Source organism: Prunus avium, chromosome 6, assembly GCF_965620075.1.
Source record: "Prunus avium chromosome 6, drPruAviu1.hap1.1, whole genome shotgun sequence".
Classification (NCBI taxonomy): domain Eukaryota; kingdom Viridiplantae; phylum Streptophyta; class Magnoliopsida; order Rosales; family Rosaceae; genus Prunus; species Prunus avium.
In genome coordinates this window covers 2,539,556-2,565,368 of record NC_142289.1, presented here as the reverse complement: position 1 = coordinate 2,565,368, position 25,813 = coordinate 2,539,556, and the positions used below count along the sequence as shown (strand labels likewise).

General features: G+C 37.5%; 5 protein-coding genes across 9 annotated transcripts; all 5 read right to left on the bottom strand.

The window, feature by feature from the left end:
- Positions 1-190: 190 nt before the first annotated feature.
- LOC110759221 (Rubber elongation factor protein (REF)) lies at positions 191-1,936 on the bottom strand. The gene is made up of 3 exons (XM_021961259.2): positions 1,701-1,936; positions 1,244-1,468; positions 191-900 (listed from the first exon to the last, which is right to left on the bottom strand). The coding sequence occupies exons 1-3, from the start codon at positions 1,740-1,742 to the stop codon at positions 415-417; spliced, it is 753 nt and encodes a 250-aa protein (XP_021816951.2). The 5' UTR covers positions 1,743-1,936; the 3' UTR covers positions 191-414.
- Positions 1,937-5,360: 3,424 nt separating this feature from the next.
- RALFL22 (ralf-like 22) lies at positions 5,361-5,888 on the bottom strand. The gene has a single exon (XM_021948721.2). It carries the CDS (start codon positions 5,886-5,888, stop codon positions 5,523-5,525), a length of 366 nt encoding a protein of 121 aa, XP_021804413.1. The 3' UTR covers positions 5,361-5,522.
- RAD9 (cell cycle checkpoint control protein family) lies at positions 5,803-12,766 on the bottom strand. 5 transcript variants are annotated; one of them, XR_015836604.1, is made up of 11 exons: positions 12,563-12,709; positions 12,173-12,207; positions 11,954-12,073; positions 11,767-11,875; positions 11,214-11,465; positions 11,027-11,139; positions 10,682-10,746; positions 9,886-10,136; positions 9,632-9,805; positions 9,357-9,549; positions 8,477-8,632 (listed from the first exon to the last, which is right to left on the bottom strand). XR_015836604.1 is itself a non-coding variant. In XM_088255080.1 (10 exons), exons 1-9 carry the CDS (start codon positions 12,665-12,667, stop codon positions 9,407-9,409), a joined length of 1,332 nt encoding a protein of 443 aa, XP_088111206.1. In that variant the 5' UTR covers positions 12,668-12,766; the 3' UTR covers positions 8,477-8,632; positions 9,387-9,406. The 5 variants fall into 5 exon arrangements, 2 of the variants coding, with proteins under 2 accessions (XP_088111206.1, XP_021816958.2); XR_015836603.1 differs by lacking the exons at positions 8,477-8,632; positions 12,173-12,207 and adding an exon at positions 5,803-7,194 and having other exon boundaries at positions 12,563-12,766; XR_015836602.1 differs by lacking the exon at positions 12,173-12,207 and having other exon boundaries at positions 12,563-12,766.
- A 3,992-nt stretch (positions 12,767-16,758) lies between these two features.
- On the bottom strand, positions 16,759-18,879 carry LOC110759226 (Heavy metal transport/detoxification superfamily protein). Its single transcript, XM_021961269.2, has 3 exons — positions 18,664-18,879; positions 18,482-18,557; positions 16,759-18,230 (listed from the first exon to the last, which is right to left on the bottom strand). Exons 1-3 carry the CDS (start codon positions 18,748-18,750, stop codon positions 17,095-17,097), a joined length of 1,299 nt encoding a protein of 432 aa, XP_021816961.2. The 5' UTR covers positions 18,751-18,879; the 3' UTR covers positions 16,759-17,094.
- A 1,030-nt stretch (positions 18,880-19,909) lies between these two features.
- On the bottom strand, positions 19,910-24,812 carry RBOHB (respiratory burst oxidase-like protein). The gene is made up of 13 exons (XM_088255545.1): positions 24,441-24,812; positions 23,767-24,320; positions 23,516-23,675; positions 23,135-23,183; positions 22,921-23,034; positions 22,317-22,745; positions 21,844-22,230; positions 21,593-21,688; positions 21,367-21,482; positions 21,184-21,286; positions 21,029-21,102; positions 20,336-20,874; positions 19,910-20,120 (listed from the first exon to the last, which is right to left on the bottom strand). The coding sequence occupies exons 2-13, from the start codon at positions 24,278-24,280 to the stop codon at positions 20,011-20,013; spliced, it is 2,691 nt and encodes an 896-aa protein (XP_088111671.1). The 5' UTR covers positions 24,281-24,320; positions 24,441-24,812; the 3' UTR covers positions 19,910-20,010.
- Positions 24,813-25,813: the final 1,001 nt, after the last annotated feature.

Genomic DNA, 25,813 nt, shown 5'->3' with positions numbered 1-25,813 from the left:
TTGTTATATTGGAGGAAAAAAAACCCCACTAGAGTTCGATTTAACTATCTATCAAGTGAATTTTTTCATTAGAATAAGTTTTAAGAAGGGGATGATTCATGAAGTATGTTTGTTTCTGCACAATCACAAAAAAATAAATAAATAAAAAAATTTGCGTATTAGGGAATAATCTCAGTATATTGACACGTAATTTGGCAATTGGACTCCGGAAGCTACAATATATTTAACTGCATAATGTTTCAATTTACATTCATCTTTTCTAAATCACAAACAGAAAAGTATAAAAATAAATAAACATGAGAATATTATATATATATATATATTAAACCTTTTGAAAAACAATCAACAACCATGCCTCTATCTGTTTTTTAAGTTTAATACCACAACATCACAAAACCCAACACTGAATATCTATCAATGAAGGGCAACATCAACTTCACCATGACTTGCAACCAAAGGCTCTGCTTCAGGCACCTTTCCTGCAAAAACCTTGGCAATTTTCTCTGTGGGAACCAGAGGCATATAGGAGGAGACCCTGTACCCCTTCTCTGCAGTGTGCTGCACTGTCTGGTTGTACTTTTCAGAGCAATATGCTGCAGTTGGTACAACAACCTCAGCCACCTTTGGGAGGACTTGGTTCACCTTTCGCCACGCAGAGACCGCGCATTGCTCAGCTTTTGGTTCATACTTAGCATACAGGTCTTTAGCTGTGGGTTCACACTTGGTGTAGACAGATTTAGCATAGCTTGAGGCAGTGTCTACAACCCCAGCACGCTTAACCTCAGAGGCAACCGCTCGAGCCGCCTCTGGGGCTTTTTGAGCAGCTGATAAGGCTTTGAATGAAGCCTGCTTAACCACCGGCGGCACACGACTGTCCAGCTTGGTCACAGATTGATCAACCTGAACATGTTCCAATACAAATTTTAGTATTTTACCACTTGCACATTGAACACAATAAAGAAGCTTCACACCATCATAATATAAAAACCAAATTAACCAAGCTATTATGAATTCGAAAATAGATGCAAGCATGCATCCTATCAAGGAACAAAACCCAAAGCTCAAAACCCAGATGCCGTAATCAAATTTGTGCAATTGAAGTTGGATGCAATGTACCAACTATAAATTGAAGATTGAAAAATGGATTGATTCTAAACATAATCGATGTGCTACGTATACACAATAAACCAAATAGCATAAGAGCATGAAAAAGAGTTAATTAAACATGAAATTTGTTAGGTACCTTGCGATCCACGAAGGTTAGGAGGTGAGCAGGGACATCATGGTACTTGTTATAGACAGGTCCAACAACGTTCTTCACAGTTCCCTCCACGGATTCAACTCCAGGCTTCAAAGGACCAGACCTTTCCTTGGCAAATCCGTACAGATTTAAGAAGCAAACCGAGGCATGAGCTGCAGCCACTTGAACAAATTCCAGGTACTTGAGCCTCTGTTCCTCCTCCTCAGCCTAAACAATTACAAAAACATTTAAACAAACTTGAGCTAACAATACCCATGAAAGCTGATTCTTTGTTTATCTGAATCCCATTACAAAACTTGGGTATTTCTTAAAATCCCATTACGTTGTAAAAACCAAATTTTCTCGGCAACCAAACACTGCCAATCTCAATTAAAAAATAAAGAACAAACAAATCAACAACATAATAAGAAAAAAGAAACGGCGGGTTTATGTTCCATACCATCTGTTGTTGCACCTGCACGCTCAAATCTTCCTGGGCCATAATCAACTTTTCTTTCTTGTTGGGAATTTAAAATCTTGGCTAATGATTGTTTGCTGTAACTGTGTTGGAGGTTAGAGGAGGAAGACGAGGGTTTTATAGTAGAAAAACCCGAAAGGAGCCTCTGAATATATCCTTAGCGCTTAAGAAATTGGGCGGTGGGATTTGTTACAACGAAGCGAACCAACCGGGAAGTCCGCGTTAAAACTAAAAGCTTGTTCGCTTGGCGAGGATGATGTCCGTCGACGTTGCGCCGTTGACTACTCGCGGGGTTAAGTGAACGTGAAAACTAACGCCGTGAAAGCTTTAATTGCTTTCCATGGAAATGGGTTAACGGAAACGAGAATGACGTTTTGGACCTTTTTGGCGGTGGGGGGTACAGTTCGAGAAGGTTGTTGGGTCCTACGTTAATGGCCCACTGGATCCTGTTGGCATGAATTTAGGGTATCTCCCATACCCCACAGTTGAGGAATAAACTAGGCCTGGTTGTTGACTCTCTTGGCCCAACGGAAAATGAGCTAGTCATTTGGCATCATAGTTTTCGAGTCATTCTATCGTGAGGGTCTTATATATGGCCCTTAAATGAGGTCTTATTTCTTAACCGTTGGATCAAGTTAACCAATTTAATCCAACGGCAAACTAATTTGATCTAACAGTTAAGAGATAGGGTCTCACCTAATGGCAATATATAAGACCCTCACTATAGAATTCTTGCATACTTTTCATATAATGAAGCCCAAGTATTGCATGTTATATATGAGTCCGAGAAGGTTTTATTTTTACTTTTAATATGGACGATATTGAGGGAGGGAGATTCGACAATACTCTTAATCACTTGAGTTACAAGTTCATTATCCAAAATTTTGTTTTAAAGTTTATTATTTAATAATTATCGTCTATAATATATGAACTTTAATTTCGTCCAACAAAAAGAGCAAGATAAGTAGATAGCGAGGATGACAATTTTCTTGTCACGCCGGACCCTAATGTCTTCTTAATGGGGTGTAACTTTGATTCAATTATTTTTTGGTTCCAATTTATGGAGCATAGTTTGTAGGCACAATAACAAGATGGACATGAATATTCAATTCAATGGGATTCAGAAGGCTTTGAATGCATCCACCACCCATACTAGAGAACTAGAGAAAATAAATAAATGTTGTTACAGAGCAATAACGAATAGGATCATAAGTTTTCAAGCCAGTTGGTGGTTCAACTATCAGGTTTTGATTTGTTAATTTAAGAAAAACAAAAACATTGGAGGTTTTTAGTTTCTGAAACATTAAATACATTCATATAGTTGCACACCATCTGGCATCCCAAAAAAAAAAGGGTTGTGGGAATCTTCTGAGTTGAAGTGGTTGCAATATTATAAAATTTGATCAAACTTAATTTATGTAAAGTTGTCCACCTTAAAGATTTAAGCCACAACAACATAAGAGCAGCTTAATCTGGAGTTGCTTTACCTACCAAGAATTGTTTCCAATATAAATTTCCACCAACCCAATTTCAAAGATTATGAAAATCCCAGTCACAGACTCACGGCAATTTAGGGTAGGCATTGAGATCGGAAAATCGGAACATTAAGCCGTATTAGATGGAAAAAAATGGGAAAAAAATTGTGTTGACTAAAAAGTCAACAAACCAACACTAAACCGATTCCGGTACCAGTTTCACACCTCACAAAATCGAATTAGATCAGACCAGCTGTGTTTTTTTTATTTTTTTATTTATAAAATTTATTTAAGTTCAATGCTAAATATCTAATCCCATAACTAATATTTCCCCAAACCCAACTTCAAAGCACCTTTCTTTTTTCGCTCAATCATCTCTCTTTGTATGAAATTGGATCATTTGTGAATTTTTAAGCCACAAAAATGAAATTTTAGTTGGAATTTGTAAATTTTTTTTAAAAAAAATCAGGTTCGATATCGAAAAAACTGAAAAGCACATCAGAACCAATTTAAACCGGATCAGCTGGTTTTATAAAATTTTTTCACCAAAACTAAACCGAACCGTACTGGTTGAATAGTTTCGATTCCAGTTCCAGTGTGAGGTGGAGACATGTTCTTAGCATTTTCATCCATATGTCCTAAAAGAATCCACTTTTTTTTCCATCTGTGGACAGGTGAAGTGTACCAAAAGTTTACCTAAGAGATTCGAAGCTTCAATAATGGAAGAAAAAAGATACCAGCAGCCTCTGTGATGAAAGAGATCTTAGAGGGGTCCCTTTTTGCTCAACTTATGTTTGGCAAAGGGGACCACAAATAGCTTTAAATTTTGATCTGTGGACCTAATAAGCATTTACTCTAAAACTTAAAGACGAGAATTCAAATAATGAGGATCATCTTTTGCTGCTGATATAGCTCTCTCTCATTCCCATTAAGCATTTTTGCAGTTGCTTTCATACACTTCGCATGGAAGACTTTAAGATAGGTGCAATTATGACCATTTTTATGACTATGGTAGGACAAATTTATAGACACTGTACTTCACCAAGAGCTAAAATTCACTCTCCAAACCAAACATATCTCCATCCTCACTTTCAAGTACAAAATCTACTCTGTCCAAGTCTAAATATAACCTTAAACCTTTCACTAGGTCTAACTTTTACCAAATGCAAGGAGAAATAAACTTATTTGTCCTTCTTGCATTTGCATTTATACCCATCTATTCTGTGTCATTCAATTTTTTTTTTTTAATTTTGATACAAGCGATATTCCACTTTAATTTAATCTAAACTACTACAAAGAAGGGGGACTCGAATTCGGATGTAAAGTGGGGAACACATCCGTCCGTTATAGCCAACTTGACTAAGCCCGTGTTTGTCCATTCAAATTTTGGCCAAAAGTAAAGGCACCAACTTATTTGTCCCTCTTGCATGAACATCATTTGCCCTACTACCCCCACTTTAAAGCAAAAGAAAAGCCAATATGAATAAAATCAAGATATTCATACTGCAGAAAACCAATTTTGAGTCAAAAGGCCAAAGGCAAACAGAGAATAAGAAAAAAAATTCCAACATTTGATAGAATTTATCTTTAAATTGTCCTTTTCCCCCTTTTGCAAACTACATGTTTATGTCATTACAACTCAACAATTCCTCTTTCTTCTCTTGTTACTTTTCCCCTGGCTTTATTTATGTCGTCTCATTCTACCTACTCTCTGGCTGCCTTTTTCTTCTTTGAGACAAAGGGAGAAGGAAGGCAGCAATCAATTTGAAAAGAGGGTTTTTCTATTACTAACAAGTAACAACACAACAGAGTAAACACAAGTCCCCAAAAGATGCTAACTTTCATGGCCAATACAATCCATCATATGGAATAAATTCTGTAGAGACATTGATATGGCCAAAAAATACATCAATTCAAGAAGAAAAAGATAGAAAATTTTGTTAACTTCAATGTAATTCATTCAACACAACTAGTTAGGTCTTGAATTGTTGAGCACAGATCTTTCTTCCAAAAAGAACTAAATCAATGAGGGAAGAAAAAGAAAGAGAAACAGAGCACCCCATCAGTGATCAGCTCTTTTTTTCTGGTTCATTCAAAACACGCAAAAGCTCACAACTTCGAAGAAAAAGAATAGCAATTATTAATGTTTTACAGAGACATGCAAATATGATTTTATAACATCATCAACATTTCCATTAATAAAATAACAACAATGACACATCACCTCCAAACCCTCTCCCTCTCCCTCTCTCTCCCTTTGTTCATGTATAACAATCGAACCCATTTCCAAAAGGAACCAAAATAAAAACAAAGAAACAAAAAGTAAAAATTAACTCCTGCACCTTGTGATGGCGCTGCAGCCGCGGTTGTAGGGATTGGACTGAGCTCCGGGCTGGCAATTGTAGTAGGAGGCGCCACGCCTTGAGCAAGGCACAGTGTTCCTCTGCAACGCACCGTAGCTGATGTAATTGCTGGTGGCTAAGATGCGCCGGTTGATCTCAGAGTCCAAGTCAAACTCCTCATCCCCTGCAGCCAAGCACTCTGCTATGGAGCCCTTGCAGGCTGATTTATCGGTGGGAATCCATGAAAGGTTCTGGTGGTGGTCTCCACTTGCTAGAACAGAAGATGATGAACCCATCAACAAGATTGAGGCGCAGATCAGGAGGAGGAATGAGACAAAGCATAGCCTAGCCATTGTTTCCCAATAAGAAGCTCAATGTATCACTATTTCTTTCTTTTCTGTAAAACTTGCTGCTTTCTTTTCTTCTTGCTTGAGAGCTTCTTTATTTGCTTTCTCTTTGGTGTTTGTATTTTAATTTTCTTGCTCTGTGTTTGTTGTTTCTCTTTACCAGTGAGCCAATGGAGAGAGAGAGAGAGCGACAAGGCCAACTAGACAAGAACTAAACCTCGCTTACTAGAGGACTTATAAGCGGCCTGATGTAATGAAATGACATTGGTATTTGCTGTTATTTACAATGCTGCCCATTGATTGTTTCTACATATTAGTTGAACCACACTACCATTTACAAAGACCTTAATAATAAGAATATAATAATTGTTTCGGTGAATTTTATTATATATAACCAGTACTCTTTCCTAACAAAAAAATTTAAACAATCCAAACTATTTATTTTTTAAGTATACATTCATAGATCATCTTTGCAAAAAATTAGACAAATCGAACACCGTTTCGATATCCAATTGTTTCCTACAAAATCAATGAATATGGTGCTTAAAGAAAGTACTAAAATTTCAATAATTCAATTGAGTGGTTAAATGATATCGGATTCAAGTGATTTTTTATAGAGATGATCTTTGAATGAGTATCCACAAAATAGATGATTTGAATTAGTGAAATATAATACAAAATAAAAATAGGCCCTATAGAGGTGTCTCTCAAATAAGCTAATTTGAAGGATCCCTCAATAGAAGCTATAACAATGCTAATTCAACTTATTATTATTTTGGGTTGGTTTTTGTATTTTGTATTTTGAGGAGTTGGAAATGCCACCAAATTCATAATGCCAATGGCAGACTTAGTAAATTAGAAGTAAAATAATGTCCACATTCAGAATCCAACCTACTATTAGGAATGCAATATATAGTTGACTGGTTGAGCTTCTTTCTCTCTCTAGAAATGGAGATTACAAAGAGGAGAGGAGAGAGAGGAGAGGGGGAGTTGCATTAAAATAGAATAAGGAAGAGGGAAGACGGCATCTAGGGTTTACACCTATCCCAAGTGGCCAAGTCCATCCAAGACTCGTTAACCAAAACACGTTTTCTCCTTCCTATCATCCTATTCCTACCTGCTGTTTCTTTATTTATCATTGCTTTAATAATCTCCATAATCAAATAATAAGTCTTCTTCATCCATTGGCGTCATCCTTCATTATTATGCCCCCTGCCCCTTCTCTCTGTTTTCAACATAACCGTCCTCATTTTACTCTTTTTTGTTTTCTCCTCCATTAAAATCTACTGATTTGCCAATCTAATGTATACGTCTGCAAAAACGTATAGAATAAGCATAATTGAAGCTGAGTTGAATCCTTCCATCATCACAGAGAAAAGACCAAAAAAATATGTTGAGTTGGAAGCACGTAGAAAGGATTTGGTATACATTTTCTTAATGTGTATCTCATTGACATTTGTTAGGTGAAAGCTAAGTTCCAAGTTGTAACAACTTAAAGTCGCTTAATTTATAGAAAAAGAATCATTAGGTATTGAATTTACATATCCAACTACTGCTTGTATAAAGAACAAAAAAACAATTAAGTTTCTGATTCATAAAAATATATGTGATCACACGCGGAATAATGGTTTCCTGTATGATAAATATAAAAAATAAAACCCTTCATCTAAACCCATTCTTCGCTTTGTTAAATTTAGCAAAGAAGACAGTCTAAAATCCCACTATTCCTTTTCACTAAAACCCTATTTACTAGTAATGATTGTATTTGTTCAAAATAAAGTTAAAATAGTTATGCTTTGTTTTCTTTCTTTAGACTCCGAAACCAAACCCAACATACCTACCTGTTCAAGAAAGGTACGTGAATTTGATTCTGTCCATTTTGTTATTGTTTTCAACTCAATAGCCACCCGCGCTTTTCTTTTCATCACAGATGGATAGATAGATAGCTAGCTGTGGCATTTGAAAGGAATAACGGCTAGCATTCCTCATCTACGTGCCGTAGCCGTTAAATAGATGGTGGGCCCGCCACTGATCGCTAGGACGGTGTTTGCGCGTTCCAACACCAACTCAACTCCTCAGTTCTCCTCAAGCCAGCTGGTGCTTAACAAGCTTTCCCAAAACAAATCTTTCTATTTTATTTTCCACAGGAGACTATTATATTACGCTCTTTTAAAAAAGAAAATTATTTATGCCATTTTTAATCATAATCTCTCTTTTCCACATTAATCTTCCCTCATCATTATATTTTTGGAGTGAACATCAATTTATGATTCTTGTCTTATACAATCACTAATTTAAACTACTCTAAATTAATCTATTCTGAAAATATAATGGGGGCTTGAACTTGAGGGCAAATGCGCAGACTCACAGCTATAACTAAATGACCTAATCCACATCTACAACATCAATTTTTTATGTTATGGACAAGGAAGGGACATTCTCTCACATATGGACAGAAATGCCCTCAAGTATCTGAATTCCCGAACAGCCCCAGCAACAGTATTTTTTTATCTTACAACAGCTCTAGGTGTTGAAAAGCACATAAGAAAAAGAAACCCACAACCAGTCTGAACTATTCTAACCATACCAAAAGATCAACAACAACAACAAAATTAGAATAAATGAGAAAATAATACAAAGGTTGATGACATCCTGTCATGTAAGCTATGTTCAGGGATCATGCTGACATTAACGAGAAAAACCACAAATTGCTCAACTGCAGGAGATAACTACGTGTTAAGGGGTCCCACCTGCAGATTTTTTTAGATTTCAGAATCGGCTATTTGAGGGATTTTATAGTTTTTAACTTATAGCCTTAAGCTATTGAATAAATAAGCAAATCCAGAGAAAGGTGAGGACTGAGCTGAGTAGAATTCTTAACATCAAATTCCTACTTGAGTTTTTCCTGCAATTGAGTATTTCCTGATGTTTTTATCACTAGCCCTACGGAAAAAGGAAACCTATCTTGAGACAGACAGAAATTCACTGCAAAAGAGAGGCAATGCAAAAGCAACACTAAGATCTGCTTCACATTTATGGCGATATTTGAAACAGTAAGAGGGAGAGGGGGGGGTCCTATAACTGCTGCTGCATGATACTGATGGATCATAGTGCATGTGAATTCTTGATCCAACCCCACCAATTATATGACCTAACTCTTACCAGTTTGGCTACTTCAACAATGAGAATCGTTTCACATTTCGGTGCATATAAATTATGACACAATTTCACCATTTCTGATCCAATAACCCTGGTCTTAATGTTGTGGAGGACTTAATTCTAAAGATTGCAGAGGACTTAATTATATGACCTAACTCTCCAACTAAAATGTTGTTGATGACTCAATTCTATTTAAATATTTGCATAATGTATACCCCTCTGTCATAAATTGCTTTTATGTAAAATCAAAACATCGAATTGACAAAAAAGAAATTAAAAGTAAAGCATGTTACTAGAGGAGAAAGATGGACTTACAACATAAGAAAGAGAAGAAATTCAGCAAACCTTTACTACAGCAAATAATCCTAATGTTCTTCATAGTATGGTGGTGTTGACGGAATACAGAGTTCATTCTCCTCTCCATCCTCATCACTATCATCCTCATCTGCATCTATCCAGTTGCTAGGATGACGTTGTGAAAAGCCATCACCATTAATTTGTGACCTATCTGGAAGCAACAAAATGCACAAGCTTTAGTTACTACATTTGTATAAAATGAGCAAGACTGACCTAACTACCCTCTTACAAACCTCGAGGTTCTTCCATATGATCCTCCTGCACAGGTTCACTATCCCTAGCACATGCAGGCTTTGAAATATGCATTGTGCTCATCCTTTGAATTTCTCTCTGTCCATTAGCACTCAAATTTTTTTCCCCTTGAGCCTGTCCTGCTTCGGCACCACTGCCACTTCTTGCACCACTTCCTGTGCAAAATAAAAAAGTTAAAGAAAATAGAAGCACAACATCTTGTCACTTTCTTAAGATATTGACGAAAATGGGTTACCTGAAAGATCAGACCAAATTCTGGTGTGATCAGATGGATGCTCCGAAACATTTGTTCCACACCTTTCTCGTCCTGGTTCTGACCCTGTCCCATGATCTTCCTGAACATGCATTGCAGTAGCTGCTTGTGGAGGTTCTGAGGTATTGCTTTCATGGAGCTGTGACACTAGCATGGTTGCAAGTACAAGTGTAGCATCAAAATTTGAAGTGGACCCATCATCTAGACCGAACTTGGGTGCCATTAGAATAGGCCTGCTTTCCCAAACATATGATTAACCAATCTTTAAGTAACATTTTGATTAATATAATACTTCCATCCACAATTTCTAGCAAAGACAGAAATTTATAACACTAGATAATCACTATGTTTGCCTCTACACATACTGTCAAGACAACTGATTCAACTGATCCTAAGATTCATTTATATCTTACTGGTGAAAACTCACAATAATTTCAAATTCTAATCCGAAATAAGATGGGAAATGGAATACTATAAACTAGCTTAAGTATTTGGCATGATCAATCCAAATCCAACATTTTGAGATGGGCATGAGTTGACCACTCAAATGTAATATCAGCAAATAAAAGACGAACTGGGAGTGTGAAGTATGGGTGTGTGATGTTGACAATGTCACAGAAAGTTATGTGGGCACCTACTCCGATTTCTGACTGATATCGACCATGGTCAGCTTGTAGCATGCATATTAGTTTGAATCTCGAAACTCGTCATAGGATGCAGAGAAAAAAGAATGCAAAGGGAAGATAAACAAAATAAGAAGAACTTAGATATATCTTACTCTCCAGCTTTCTCAAAATACAACTGAATGTCAACTTCACAGCCCTCACAGAAGGAAAGGAATGCCTGAAATAAATTGGAAAAAAGACAGATGTAACAACAAATTAGAGCACCTAGGATTTAGCTCTAGAAAAAGAATGTGAAGCATCCAGTGAAAAAGGACATAGACTATGAGGTTTGTACACTTTACTACAGAGCATCAACCAACGAAAATTATTGTGACGATAACAACAATAATTAGCTGGATGTTATGTCTGTTTAAATGCAGAGGCTGTCACTGGGGCAATGCTTTTGGCAATGTAACACATTCAAATACAATCAGGTCCCAAGGATTGAATTTAATAACCTTCAACTCTTTCACAGCAAACGTCACATCTATGGGGTCTCCCGTGTGGGTATACTGCACAAACTCTTCTGCAGGGTCTATCCATAGTTGAGTATGCAGTGATGAGTCGCTGTCTGTCATTGGAAAATTTAAGCGTAAACATCCTGCTTGTGATAATTTCAGAAATGAGAAGCAAAATCTTTATTACCTTTGGTCGGGTCAATATAACTTCTAAGTTCGACAGCTTTTCCTCCAATTTCACTTGCTAGATCAGAAGGCACGGAAGTGGGTTCTGTTGCTATGATGGTAATCTCCTGAAGCGATGACTGAAAATTAGCAAGCAATCTGTTTAGATCTCGAGGTCTCACAACTAAGCTGCTTGGGAATCTTCTCCTATCAAGAGATAGATGTTGTATGTCTGGTTCAACATTGCAAATAATCCAATAGGATTTTTTCATACCTGCAAAATGTCGGTATGAAGTTTAAAACCATGGAAATCAAACAATACATAATAAAAAGAATATCATATGATAAGGAAAGCTGCATAATGTAGTTGTATAGTGTGCTAAACAACAAAATCCTAGGCAATCCATATTCTATCAGTGTGCTCGAATTACAGTTCCAGAAGCCTGATCCTGATTGTGTGTATAGTGGTGAACTCAGCAAACAAAATGTTAGACTGAATTCTGGCCATAACAAATTGTGCATGTGCCATTTTGCATAAAGAAAAAACAGATAAGATATGAAAAAGGATAATTTACCACTGTAGCATTCTAAAGTCCATTGCATTTTTGATGCATCGGGATCAGGCAATCGTACGCTCAAATGATCTATACTTGCTAAAGGTGTCCTAAGCACAGAACAAACAGCCTGAACAGACTAAGTCAGTAAGATTACCACAGTATGCAAGCCTAAAGAAAGCAATTCTGGTGAACCATGACGCCTTACCTTCAAAAGCACACTACATTGCACCTGGTTACAGGATATAGTATAGACATCAAAGAATTCAGGCTTAAATGTACTTGAGTGATAGGCAGACCGTGACGAATTGAGAGTGTGCAAAGCAAACTGCATAGATAGGGGAACAAAATCTTTAGCATCTGTCGTGATAACAAATGATTAGGAACTCATTTGTTGCATTGCAATATCCGATTATGTGCACCCTACATTCTTACAGCTGCCACTCATGCTCTTCCAAAACCCTAAAAATGCATAAGCAACAAAACCCTAAATATTTATCATCATTCACCTACAGATAATTTTTTCAAAAGATAAATTACTAATCATACGCCAGAGATCTATACTTAAACAAAATTTAAAATGATTCTACCATCAGGCATCATAATTACAATAATAAAATGTCAAATAACTGCGATCAAATTGAACGCCGCAATGACACAAGAAATTGATAAATAACCAAATAATTAATCTATCAGTTTTCTCGGAGGAAAATCGAACGAACAAAAAAGAAGTACGAATTATAAGCGTGGAGCGGGAATTAGTAAAGACTATATGGAGTGTTTGGAATGAGGGAAAGTGAAAGGAAAGTTAGTGAACCTGAGAAGACGAAGCTTGGATGGCGAGCTCATTTCCGACGCGTGCGAGGCACGTGATTGAGCGAGCGAAGGTCTTCAGGGCGTTCCCGCTCACACTAAATTCCATCGCCCGACTCTCTCTCTCTCTCTCCCTTCCTCACTCTCTCTCAGACAAAAAAGAGTCGCGGGCACTCTAACTTGGCGCTGGCGGGAATATGCACTCAGCTCAGACAAAATACCAGGCTTTTTGTACCGTTTGGATTGGGCTGGGATTTATAGGCCCACTTATGCCGTTACTTTCTTTGGATTGGATTGGGATTGGGTTGGGATTGGGCTGAATTTTGCCCACAAGTAAACAAAAGAACAATAACATCATTTGATCACTCGATTTGAACTTACCATTTCAATTAAATTGGACAACTTATTTGAGTTTTGTTTGCTACATTCCAATGTATTGTGTTTATAAGTTTTGTTTGGAGATGCGAGACTCATAAAAATTGTCTTAAACTCACTTTCAATCAATTTCAAATCGAACTACCAAACGACTCTTATTGGTACAAAACCAAATTTTGATTAGCAAAAGAAAGGAAACTAATAAACCAAATGAATCATTTTCTTTCGAAACTAGTTGTGTCACGGGTAACCGTGTGACTGAGGAGTGAATGCAGTAATTTCAGGCAGCAATGATGATGTCGTACATTTGTGATTGTTATTTTGTTTAACTTGGATCTGAGAAGCAATTTGACCCTTTTGATACTCTTTTTTTTTCAGTCATTTCATTCTGACCCTCTGCGTAACAGTGAGGCTTGTTGTCAACTCCTCAGTGGTTCATAGCTTTGGTCTGAAGGTCGCTTTACCTCTGCCTACACTGAAGAAACTAGCATTCTCAACTATTAATTTTTCTTTTCTTTCAAGGGACCTTAACTATTTATTAGCTGGTGACGCTTTTGTTTAGGGAAATTTTCTGCCCAAAATTGTGTGTTATATTAGACAAAACAACCCTTTTTTTATCCTTTATTTAAAGGTAAAAAGGCATGTGATTTGATTATCAGTCTGTGTTAGCAAGTTACGATAATCATTATTCACTTAAACATCAGAAGATTTCTAATTAGACTGCCAAATCAATCTGGGAAAAGAGCTTGTGTAAAAGTGCTTAAAAGCTCAGTTAGCTTGTGGCTGTCAAGCAGAGATGCTTCTGCATATTCAGGCTTATACAGCTTACGTAAACAACGGATAGGTATATGATCTCTTTAAAACCAGTTGTCCCACGTGCTCAACAGTCAACAAGGGCAAGAATATTATCAAAGATTTATTTACAGTAGTGCTCCCTGAAACTATGGTCAAGTCACACTTTATTCTCTCAAAAATTAGATACATTTTGAATCATCTATGAACTTAGACTTTAAACTCAAAACTTGCTTATTTCAACTTTTCATATATATATATATATATTAATTTTGGGTTAAGTTCATAACTAACTACACTTTCACTTTAACCAACTTAGCATGTGGCTCAAATCCATAGTATATGCAATGTTTATGGGACATAGTTCCCTATCAGAGAGACACAACCCTTAGCCTTTAGTTAAAAAATTATCTTTTAGGTACATGTATTTGTGTATGTAATTATGTATGCATGCATATATTTCCTAGAACACAAAAGCTAAGTAGCTCCTAATTAGGCATTGCTAAATCCCAAATCAGACATCATATCTTCAGATGCTTGCATCACTGTATTTGCCATGATTGTGTTCATTACCAACATAATTAGCCTCACCACAAAATAATTAAATCATAATTTATTGTTTTAACCATTGATTCTCTTTTCAAATCCCCTCCCAATGAACACAAGCACACACAGCCAAGCCAACCCAGTTTTTCAATAATTCAAGCAACTTTCCTCATGGGCACTAAAAATCTGATCTTTCCTTTTGTTCTGCAGAAACTGAGTTACTCTTCAGTATTCAGAATAGTATGGTGTGTAATGGGAAATCTGCCATCTTGGTCCTTGTGAAGTTGAACTATTTTAGAAAAGGGACAGAGGAGATAATGTACTTGGAGTCCAGTGCAGGCCTAATTGCAAGTATAAGACTTGGCAGATGAACAGCAATTTATGTGGGAAATCAGAGCATCTGTAGGTGTAGCTTTCTAGTTATCTTAAAGTAAGGTTTGCAAATCAAGGTCTTGTCAATGCTTTTCTACAGAACAAGTCACTGTTCAACATTAAGAAAAAGTCTGATGTGTATTATCATCTTGTTTACTGTGCAAAATGAACTCTGTCAAAAACATAGAAGTTAAAACAATTTTTTTTGTGAAGGCATGCACTTGTCTGTGTTTCCCTGTGCAAATCAATCAAATTATTGAGAATAATTAAGGGGTTAACTTGGCATGGAAGTTTGATTGGATTGAAGGAATCTGGTTCCAGATAAATGGAAATTGCTCAGAAATTTATCAGGAAGAATATGCAAATTGATTGAATATCAAGATGAAGTGGATTTGTTTTTGGTTTAAGATTCTCTTATGAATCAATTTCATCTACCCCAATGATTCAATATATTTCATCCTGTCTTTCTGTGTATAATAAAGCCTGTCCCAGCCTTACCCTTTTCAGCAGCTTCAGCATTTTCCTATCTTTTTTAAAAAAAAATGAGAATTTTTACTGTTTCTCTTTGTGTGAAGTACAAGCAATGGTAAGTTTCAGGGAACTCATAAACACCATTGGTCCAGTCCTTGTTTATCTCTTTTTTTGTTGATAACTTCGTACCAAGGTAAATTTGTATTTACATTTTTATTACAACAGCAACACCATTATCTCTTCTGGAGATTGGAAGGGTAAGAACAAATTATCCTTGAGAGAGACCATAATTGTTCATTGCTCACCTCAGAGAAGAATCAGAATAAAACAAAGAGGTTCTCTTCCTTACAAAGCTTGGAATGTCAAATGACTATCAAGTGGCCAAGGGAATAAAAGCCCAAAAAGAGCCTTTTTTCCAGACATTAAAACTGCAGAAGAAAAAAATATATATATGATCAAAATTGCAGAAACTTGGGAGTCTCACAATTTCCATTCAATATTTGGCAATGGAGAATATAGCCAGAAAGGAGTGCAGATATGTAGGACCCACCAAATGCTGGTTCCTCTGCATATTATCACTGATATGACCCTAAAAAATCCCACTTATAAATAAAATACAAAACCAATCCACCATTTGGTAGGGCAAAACATAAAAACACTGCTAATAATATGATTAAAGTATGAAGGTGGAGTTTGGCCAAGTGGCACTACTTGATAAAACAGATAAGTGAGACTAATCCCTTTTTTTAAGTAATAATTAATATTCATAAACTGGTCAAAAACAGTTCAACTGAAGTCAAACAGAAGCTAATTAGCAAGCATTCTGGTTTCTGACCTTATCATGAACATGATTTGTGTGTGGGTTCCTTGCCCTAGGAAGGAGACAGTCTCTCTCAAAAGAAAGAAATAAAGAAATACCTCCATACTACCGTACAAAACTGCTTTTAATTTAATCTGCAAAAAAAATTGCTTTTGATCCAAAAGTAGAAGTCTAGATTAAAAAGAAGTGAAAAAACAAATGAAAGTAAAGCAAGAGGACAGGCCATCACAGACTCCAAAGGTTAATGGAAGTAAGAGATTGCTTTTAAAAGTAAGGCTTTCAAACAAGATCAATTATTTTAATGCTTTGAGTTGAGTTTATAGTAAAGAACAAGAGACTTTTTCCATTTGGTGAATTTAAACATTTGCTTCTTCCACACAACCTGCTGGACCAACATGAACCATTTTCAGCAGACACAGATGAAAGAATTAAGAATCAAAAAACATTTGCTCAAGGAATCTGGTTTCCTTAGCCCAGAAAGAGACAAAATAATAATCCAGTTCACAATGTAATTAGCATCCTTTTAAGCACACCTCTAATTAAAGTTTAATTACTCTTTTCCCTTTTCTCCATTAACATCAGTAAAGAAAAGCATTTGAAAGATTGCAATGGTCCTACAAAGAAATCAAGCTTATGTGCAATAAATGAGATGGTTCAAAAAGTAAGTTGGTTTGAAACTTTAAGAGTATTTTCTGTATGTTCCGGGTATACCACGTGGTCGGTTGGTGGTATGTGCGTGGTCTACACGGACGGAACATATAAAAATTGAATTCTCCAACTTTGAATGTCCAAAATGTAAATGCAAATTAGTCACCATCTAATAATAAGCTAAATTGCAAAATCTACTTTTACACATGAGAAAGAAGTTCTGAGACAGACAATTAGGAACCTACTTAGTTAATTAACTCTTTTAATAATAATTAAAAGAGCAAAAAACCAAAAAGTACTAAACAAAGCTAAAGCACATAGATCAACTACTTAAAGTACCCTAAACCCTAGAACCCCACCTTAAACCCCACTTATTTTCCCCTGAACTTAGATTAGGCTTCCTTCCATATCCACATTACCAGCTGCATAACACATAACAAAGCATCCCCAAAAGCACTTATACAAGCTAAGTAGAAGGCCTAATCTCCTTTTCCTCTTTGCACCACAAAGCTTCACATAATGTAGCACCCATTGGGATTTTCATCACTGAACAACCCATAGGAATCGGACGGCTGTGGTAAGTTGTAGGATGGCTGATGATATGGAGAGTACGGCTGAGATGCATAGTTGTCCAAATGATAGGATGGGGGCTGTGTCTCAGTGAAGGAATGTGAGTTCGGTGCTGGTGCATCATAATGAGATGCACCATAGCTATTGGTGGGGAAGCCAGCATTGTAGTGAACAGCTTGCATTGCAGGCCTGTAGCTTGGGTACTGGTACTCATACACATGTTGCTGTGGAGGGCTGTGATTAGCTGGAGCTGGAGCAAAGCTTTGTCCGTGAGCACCATAGGGTGGACCACGAGGCCCATGGGACCCATAAGGCCCAGGAGGCCCATAATGCCCGTGAGGCACATAGGGGCCCTGACCCTGAGGCACACGTGGGCCATGTGGGTCCTGAGGAACATGGGGCCCATGTGGTCCACGTGGCACATTGCCATGATTTGGTGGAGCAGCACCACATTCTTCACCTTCATCCTCTTCAGCATTGGCATTCCCCTTTGGCCCCTTCTTTTTGTTATTTTTACTTCCACTGCCACTAGCTCCACCGCCGCCACCTCCACCACTTTTCTCAACCTCGCAATCACTTTCACTGCCCCCACTTTTCTTCTCGGCAACCGGGGGATGGTTAGGTAAATTCCCACCCTGCCTCACCACCTCAGGCTTTGACTCTTTGACTTGCCCACCGCCGCCAGTTTTAGCGGGTGCGCCACCACCTTCATTTGGTTTGACCATATTGCCCCCATCAGCTTTTTTATTACCAGCCGGGCCACCACCTTCATTCTTTTTCTTGTTACCAGAGCCTTGAGCATGACCACCTTCAACTTTGACAGTCTCCTTTTCATTGTCACCACTACCTCCAGGGCCACCGTGGTTGCTTTCCTCGCAGCCTTCACAGTCGCTTTGCTGTTTCTCTTTGTTTTTCCCTTTACCTTTCTTTTTTTCGTTTGAATTGTTAGGTTTCGGGTCAGGCCACAGCTCTGCATGTTTCCCTGACTTGGTCAACTTCTTGATCAAAGTCTCTGCTTCCACATTCCCTGTTACTGTGACTTTTTGCTGCCTCATGTCCACCTCTGTTTTGTAAACCCCTGAAAACATCAAAGAAAATCAGCAACAAAACAGTACATGTTTTTCACGAAAGCTTCGATATTTGAGAGTTGAACAGTATGACCAACTGAAAAGATAATAAAACAGGGGAAGAGGAGAGCTCGGAAATTTGAAGTATGAGGAAAAAGAATGAGATGCATGTCAGAAAAACAACGAAACTTTGAAATCGTAGAAACCATATAATAAAACTTGACACTGATGCTTCAAGAATATCAGGGATGGAGGGTTATACCTTCCATTTGTTTTAAGGTTTTATTGATTTTCTTCTTGCAGCCTTCACAGTGAACAGAGACTCTCAAAACCCATGTCTGCAAAACAGAGAAGAAGATGTCAGAAACATGTAAAAGTCGAAACATTTTTTGGAAAGAACAGAGGTTGGTGTTTACAGAAGTTAACCATGGCTTCATTAAATACCTTGTATTTGAGAGGAGGCTGAGAAATTTCTTCAATTTCTTTTGGTTCAGCTTTGGCTTCTGCCTTGGGTTCAGTTGTTGTTGCCATTAGGAAAGATTGACAGAAAAAGAGAGAGCACGCTTTGTATAGAGAGAAAGAAAGAGCTAGAGCGAGAGCTTGCAATGAGTGTGGCAAGTGTCAACTGGGAAAACTTCACAAGGAAGTGAGGTCTTTATGATGGGGAGGAAAGATCTAGTGACTGGAGGGGAATTGAGTAGCACAGTGGAAAAAACAGTGGGGTCCTTGAAGTTGGTGCTGGGTGGGGTGGCATTTCTTCTTTTTTTATTCTTTACAATTAATTTTAGTACAATAAAATATAAATTAATATGAAATGAAAGATTATATATACTTCGTTGACACCTATCAATATAGGACTTGATGCCTGTGCTAGCTAAGATGACTGGCATTTGGAGTTTTATAATGCCAAATCATAGAACTTTATTGATCTGAGGAAGGCTCAGCAAAGTAACCATTCAATACTCCCATCTAACTCCAAATCCCCTCTCTTTTTTGTGTAAAATTATAATCAAGCATTGAGGATGTAGATGTATTCATTTGGCTCTGATGTGAAGATTCTACCTTTTATGCTTCTGGTGTTTCTTATCCTCTTGATTTTTGGGAAAAACTTACCTGATGATCATTATGCTGGAGATAGCTCCCAAAATCATCAAACCAGAATGACACTGTTTTTTTCTATATAGCAATATTCTACTTTGCACTAATTTAAACTACGGAGAATCAAATGACACTTTTTGGTGCTAAGTATGGAGGTCAAACGCAGGGCTAATTTTTCCATGTACCAACTTCTTGTTGTGGGTTACTGGCAAACTTCCCCAGAAAGTTAAAGAACTGCCTTCATGCATCTAGATTTTGAGTTGTGTTTTATTTTCCAATTGGTGGGTTTAAAGAAAACAGAAAAGGGTACGATTTTACAGAATAATAAACAAAACAAGAAGCTTTTTAAAATGGATTGCTTCATTTGGTCCCTATGGGTTGTAGCTGTAGGAAGAACTTTCCAATTACAAGGCATTCAGAATAAAGCTAGCCTTTATTTAACTGTTAAAATAGTGGTTCAGTTTTTTTCTGCTTTTAATCTGCTTTTTTCTTTTTTTTCTAAAACAATTTGTCATAACAAAGCAAGAATTAGCATCTTTGAATAATACGCAAGAAACTTAAACACAATTTCATCAGTCAAGCAGGAACTAAAACCTTGTTGATATATATTCTAGTTTTGCACTGTACAAGTGGAAAATTAAAATTAATGGAATAAAGTCATAGCATTTGTATGAATCTGAGATCATTAGGTTTTCAAAAATTTTCTTTATGGAAATCAAACTTGGTCTCAGTTTTCCGGGAAAAGTCTTGAGAAAGCCTCCTTAACTCTCCGACTAATCCATGTGCACCACAGTAAAATACTCCTGCAACAAAAGGACAAAGCAAAACCAAATTAATATACAAGACATTTATAATAAAAGCGAAGCAAGAAAAACGATTCTTTTTACTCCTTAGTTTTGCTAAAAAACAGATAAAAAAAGACAGAGCTTGTTAGTCCATGTATGGTCATTTTGACCAAGTTTTAAGAATTTCGAAATTCAAGTTAAGGGTTCGATTCTCTCCAAAAATTAAAACTTACCAACTCGTTGATTCATGTGCTTAACAGTTACATGCTTAAAAACGTTGCGCCAATTTGGTCTAGCAAAATGCGTCTTAACCCTAGTACCCGAAACTATATCGACGCCATTTTTGGCATGGTTAAGAGATTGAAGCATTGTAATTAGGGCCGATCGAGCATCTCCTTCTTCATACACACTTGTGCAGTAGTTGTGGAGCTCGATGACACCATCTTTGTCATTTTCAGCCACCTCATCCATCACATCCCTAAACCACTCAAACGAGCCTTGCTCTCTTGTGATCCAATAGAAGTAAACTCGTTTGGTGACAAAAGACTTTCTTTTGTTGTCTTTGTTGTCTTTGTTAGCACCATTATTCTCTACCATATTCCCTTGATGATCTTCTGTTTCCTTTTGTTGCTTAATGTTGGTAAGCACATCTTTGACTATGCTAATCAGAGGAGTGGCCCCAATTCCTAGGCCCACAAGTAGAAGGACTTCGTACTCTTTGTAGTCTTGTGCTGGAGCACCATAGGGACCATCAATTAGGAGTCTTGGCATCCTGCTAATAAATACTTAAAATTAAATCCAAAAACAAATTAATAATTTAATAGTGTTTGAAAACCTTCATTAGAGTTCAATGTCCATGGACGGTTGAGATTCAAACACATCAATAGTTGATAGTCACGTTTCACTGCTTGAAACGAAAGACATACCTAAGTTTCACATTGCCGGGTGCAATATCAGCTCTTAGAAGGCCACTTTGTTCGCTAGATGGAGGCTGACAAACCTACAATCATATTCCGGATTTGAGGTATCATATACAAAACTATGTAGCACAAATTAACCATGTTTATGCAAATGAATTTACCTTAGAGAAAATGGATTTGAGCTGTGATGTCCAGTCACCTAATGTTCGAATATGTATGCTTAGGTAATCATCTCCAGGAGCCGAAGTAATTGAGAAGGGATGCCTATATAAAATACATTAATTATCATAATTAATTACCTGTGATTCTACAAAAATAAAAAATTATATTTTACTAATTATTACCATTGAAATGGGGAAATAGCTGAGCAATTGACATAAATATATTGGCCACTGGTGTACTTAAACCCCTGTGGTGTTGACATATGCAGAGCCAAAACATTTCCAGGGTAAACTGCGACCTGAAAATTAATAAAGGATTTGACCAAAATCTTTAGCTTCTCGACAAAGAAAAATGCATCATCCACAAGTGGAAAAGAAGCTGATAAACTTTCAGCACACAGGCTCGTACCTTCAAAATCCTAACAGTCTTATAGCCAGACCTGAATGCGCGAATTAAGCGTTCACATGCATAGAGTAGGATTGGGACTGCCAAATACATCCACGTCTGTGACAATTCATGAACAGAGCAAGGGTTATGAAATCAGAAGAAAAAAGCAAAGCCCTGCCACCACCAGCCTTCAAATTTAATCTCTCGCGTGCTAGCTTTAACTTGGTCAGTGGAGGTGGAGGATGGTACAATTTAATTTAAGAATCACTTACAGTTTTTTTGTCCCAATTCTTGGAGAGGTAAAGAAAGTATCCGTGGATGATAAAGAGGATGTAGACTATAACAAATAGGTGGTGTGAGTACCAAAAGGCATTGAACCCGGTTAGTCTTTTCAGGGTTTTGGGGAGGTTGAGCCGATTGCGACGGAACCATGGTTGTGCTAATGTGTAGGCCACTAACATTAGTGCCACCATCACCACCCCGGTCCAGCCCTCCGTGCCCTTCACGAACCACCAATAGTCGTCCGGCCTTTTGTTGCCAAAAAATGGCTTCATTGGGTTGTATTCGTCGTCCGTCGAGTGTAGTAGCCTAGGGAAGTCACATGTCAAATGTGACCCTGCATGTAGACCTACTCCGACTATAATCCCAAATGCAATCACCTAAACAATTTTAGAGCAATCACATAAATTAGATAGTAACATATATCATATTTACTGATCACATTTTGAATTTTGTAGCATGATACCTTATGAAAGTTAATGTTGTCATCAAACGGAACTATAACCCCTAACTTGGTCTTGCTCCTTAGCCAAGTAATTGTATTTCTACAAACTGGTAGAAGAATTAGGGCCATGTTGAACTTGAGGGTCTCAGCTCCACCCTTGGCTATGGACACACAATAGCCCATTACATCGAAGACGGCCCGATGCTTATACTGGATGAATTTCCAAGTGAATAGGCCCAAACAGATCAAAATCCATAGGGCAATGACCCAAATCCGCTTCCAATTGTCCTCCATGAAGTAGGCCAGCCTCCTGTACCACCGCCGTATGGGGTTGTGCTCTTTGGTTGGGACTAGCTTTTGGCTTAGCAACTGGCTCTGGATGCCACTGTCCGTGACGAGGTTCGTTGATTGGGTTGGGTCTTGGAGAAGTAGCATTTCCAAACTGTACAACTGCAATTCAGGCCCAAATTGTAGTTAGGTTTGAGAAATTGGTGAATATAAGGCCACACAACTCCAAATACTTATGAGCCAGTCAAGATGAACTGGGCCCAATTGAGTTTGGACCAGACCAGGCTGAGCCCAAATTGCAAGCAAATTCAAGACTTGAAAATGAAAAGATGTCAACCTCAATATATCCCATATTGTCTGGGTCCAGCTCTTCCATGATCAATGCTGCATATTCCTCAACTCGTTCTTGAATTTGTGACAGCCTATTAGCACAGGCACTTAAAGAAATAATCTGGAAATTAAACAAATATAATAATGTTTAGTTTCATTTTTAATATAAACAATACAAAGAGTCAAAATAGTCAACATTTTGAATTTCCAAAGAACTCTACCTCTTTCACCTCTTCTTCTGTGATTCGACCGTCTGCATTTTTGTCCACCCTTCATTCACCACCATGCATGTGTTAGCTAGAGACAATGGAAAAAACAAAGAATTCCTACATGCCTAATATATTATATTTATGATAATCTATTATATTTGTCTTTTTCAACCTTACTCTTATCTAAATGCCCTGTATTAAATTATATTTAAGCAAGAATGATTGATATTATGAACCCGTCGTCATCATCTCATATGGGCTCTGTCGGCACATGATCAGCTAGCTGTGGCAATAGTAGTGTTGCCCTCGTGACACAAAATGGCTAGGCTAACAAAATCTTTTTTTGCCCTAAATCAAAGGGATAGACACAGTGAATAATGAAGTAAGCCTCACATGTCAAAGAAGGTTTGTAGCCTGGCATCAAAGCTGATATCTGAAATCTGCTCCCAAAATTCTCTCAACTCATCCTTGCTCACACAACCTGCTGTTATGCCTCTCCGACGAGCCAACGCGTCGAACAACTCGCCAGCGAACTCACTCGACTCGTTCATCCCTATCGCAAACGACACCGTTTACAACTTTCAAACAATGTTATTGTAGTGCATATATAAAACAATGTGACAAGTTGTGACAACATTTCGTACCTATACATTGAGCAAACCGCAACTTAGGAAGAGTGCCATCGACAGCCAATTCATCAAACCTTGTTTCGATTTCTGACCAGCCTTCGCTGCCCACATTTTTGGTCATGAATTTGAGCCCCTTGAGTGCACGAGCAGCCCCGGACTTGGTCCTATCTACCCTCTTGAAGCTCTTGGAAGATGTCATGCGCTTCAGTTCCTGGGACACTTGTCTCAATCTGAACGAGAGTTGGGAGCCAAGAGACAGCGATGAAGGCCTTCTCTCTAGCTTGCTCGCTAGCATTGCAGTCTCAGAGTCGCCTCCTCTGATGTTGTGCACCAACACGGTGTCGTCGCGAACATCCAATGTGATTTCAACGTAGCATTCTTCTTGATCGCTGCCTTTGAACCTTGCACTTCTTTTGCTGCTGTTGTTCCTCTTGTTGGTCACTAGGGGTCCGCTTAACGGACCGCTATGGCCAACTCCTGTGCTTTCTGTTTCGGACAACGAATCACATCGGTGTTCTTGAATCTCCATTGCTGTTGGAAAATCAGTACAGAAGAAGGTGCTTGTTTTCCTGGAAAAAAAAAAAAGAAAAAAAAAACCAGTTTGGAGTTAGCAGGGTGACAATATGCTAGTGAAAAGACAATACTGCCCCAAATGAATTATATGCTATACAAGGGCATTTTTGCCTTACAAGAAAGAGTTTCTTGGTGTTGCTGTCAGCTAAGATAACTTGGGAATGAGGAAGGAAAAGGTTGAGAAAGTTGGGGTGAGGGGATATGGAAACTTGGAAATGGGAAGGGTATTTATATCGAAAGAAAATGAGAAAGTTGGGGTGAGATTTGGAGGGGATATGGAAACTTGGAAATTGGAAGGGGGTTTATATAAATAAATAAATAAAGAAGAGAAAGTGGCTGAAACCGGGGAGATTGGAGAAGTCAAAAAAAGAGAGAAACCAGGGGGCGCAGCTGGGTTGTTTGTTGTGAACTTGTGAGTGCTGCTAGTTGATGAAATCATGGGAGTTGTTAGACTTCAAATATATGACACCAAAAACGTCAACGCGACAATGTGAGAATTGATGAACCTGTGAACTTTAACCAACTTGAAGAAAAAAAAAACTACAAAGCCTTCGTTATGGTGCTAGATTAATCAGTTTGTGCAAGTCAACTTCAACTCTTAGTACTTTTTAATTTTTTTTTACAGTAAGGTTTGCGATTTTGAAAAAATATCGATTCAATCCAAAGCGTGCTCAAGCGTGTAGATTAGTAATCATTTTAGCTGCATAATGGAGGGTGACGAAAAGATAAAGATATATAAGAAAATTTGTAATGCTAATTGCTATCAAGGTCAAAATGAGTGTGTAACAGTGTATTAAGATATAGCAGAATATTATTGTGGTTTGATTACCCCATAATATCTTAATAAGGAGAAGATTGTGATTAGAGTAGCCAAAATTGACAGAAACAAATAATTATATCTATCCAAGTCGGTTAATCCTCGTGTATTTCGCATGGCGCATATAAAATACCAGTTAATACCCAAAACTCACTAATAGTAACATGAAAAATGTTATATAATTACATAATGACAAAGATATCTAATTAATATTATACAAATAGTAGTGTCGTAATCTGGGAAGAAGAAAAAAAATTCAAAATTCTACATATATCAAGTCAACAAATAATTGTAATAATAGAGGGGGGGAAAGACAATAAATAATTGGGCCATGCGTGATGCGTGAAATGAGCTTTTCCATCCTTAAAAATTGCAGCATGTTCCCTTTTATTAATCCAAATATGTTTAGTTAGGTCTAACAAAATGATCTTTGGCGCAATGGATTTGAAGTTAAAGTGGTTAAGAGCATCTACTCTTGTATCCAAGGTTTTAGATTCGATTCCCCCTTCTTCAATATCGCTTGTATAAACAAATTATTTAGATCCTTGGCTTTACTACAACTATTTGTGAGTGCTCAATCACAATCATACAAAGAAAGATTGAAAGGGTCCTCCTTTTTATTTGGGGACCATATAAAAAAAACGTTGGTCACATTTTGAAAATTTACAGCTA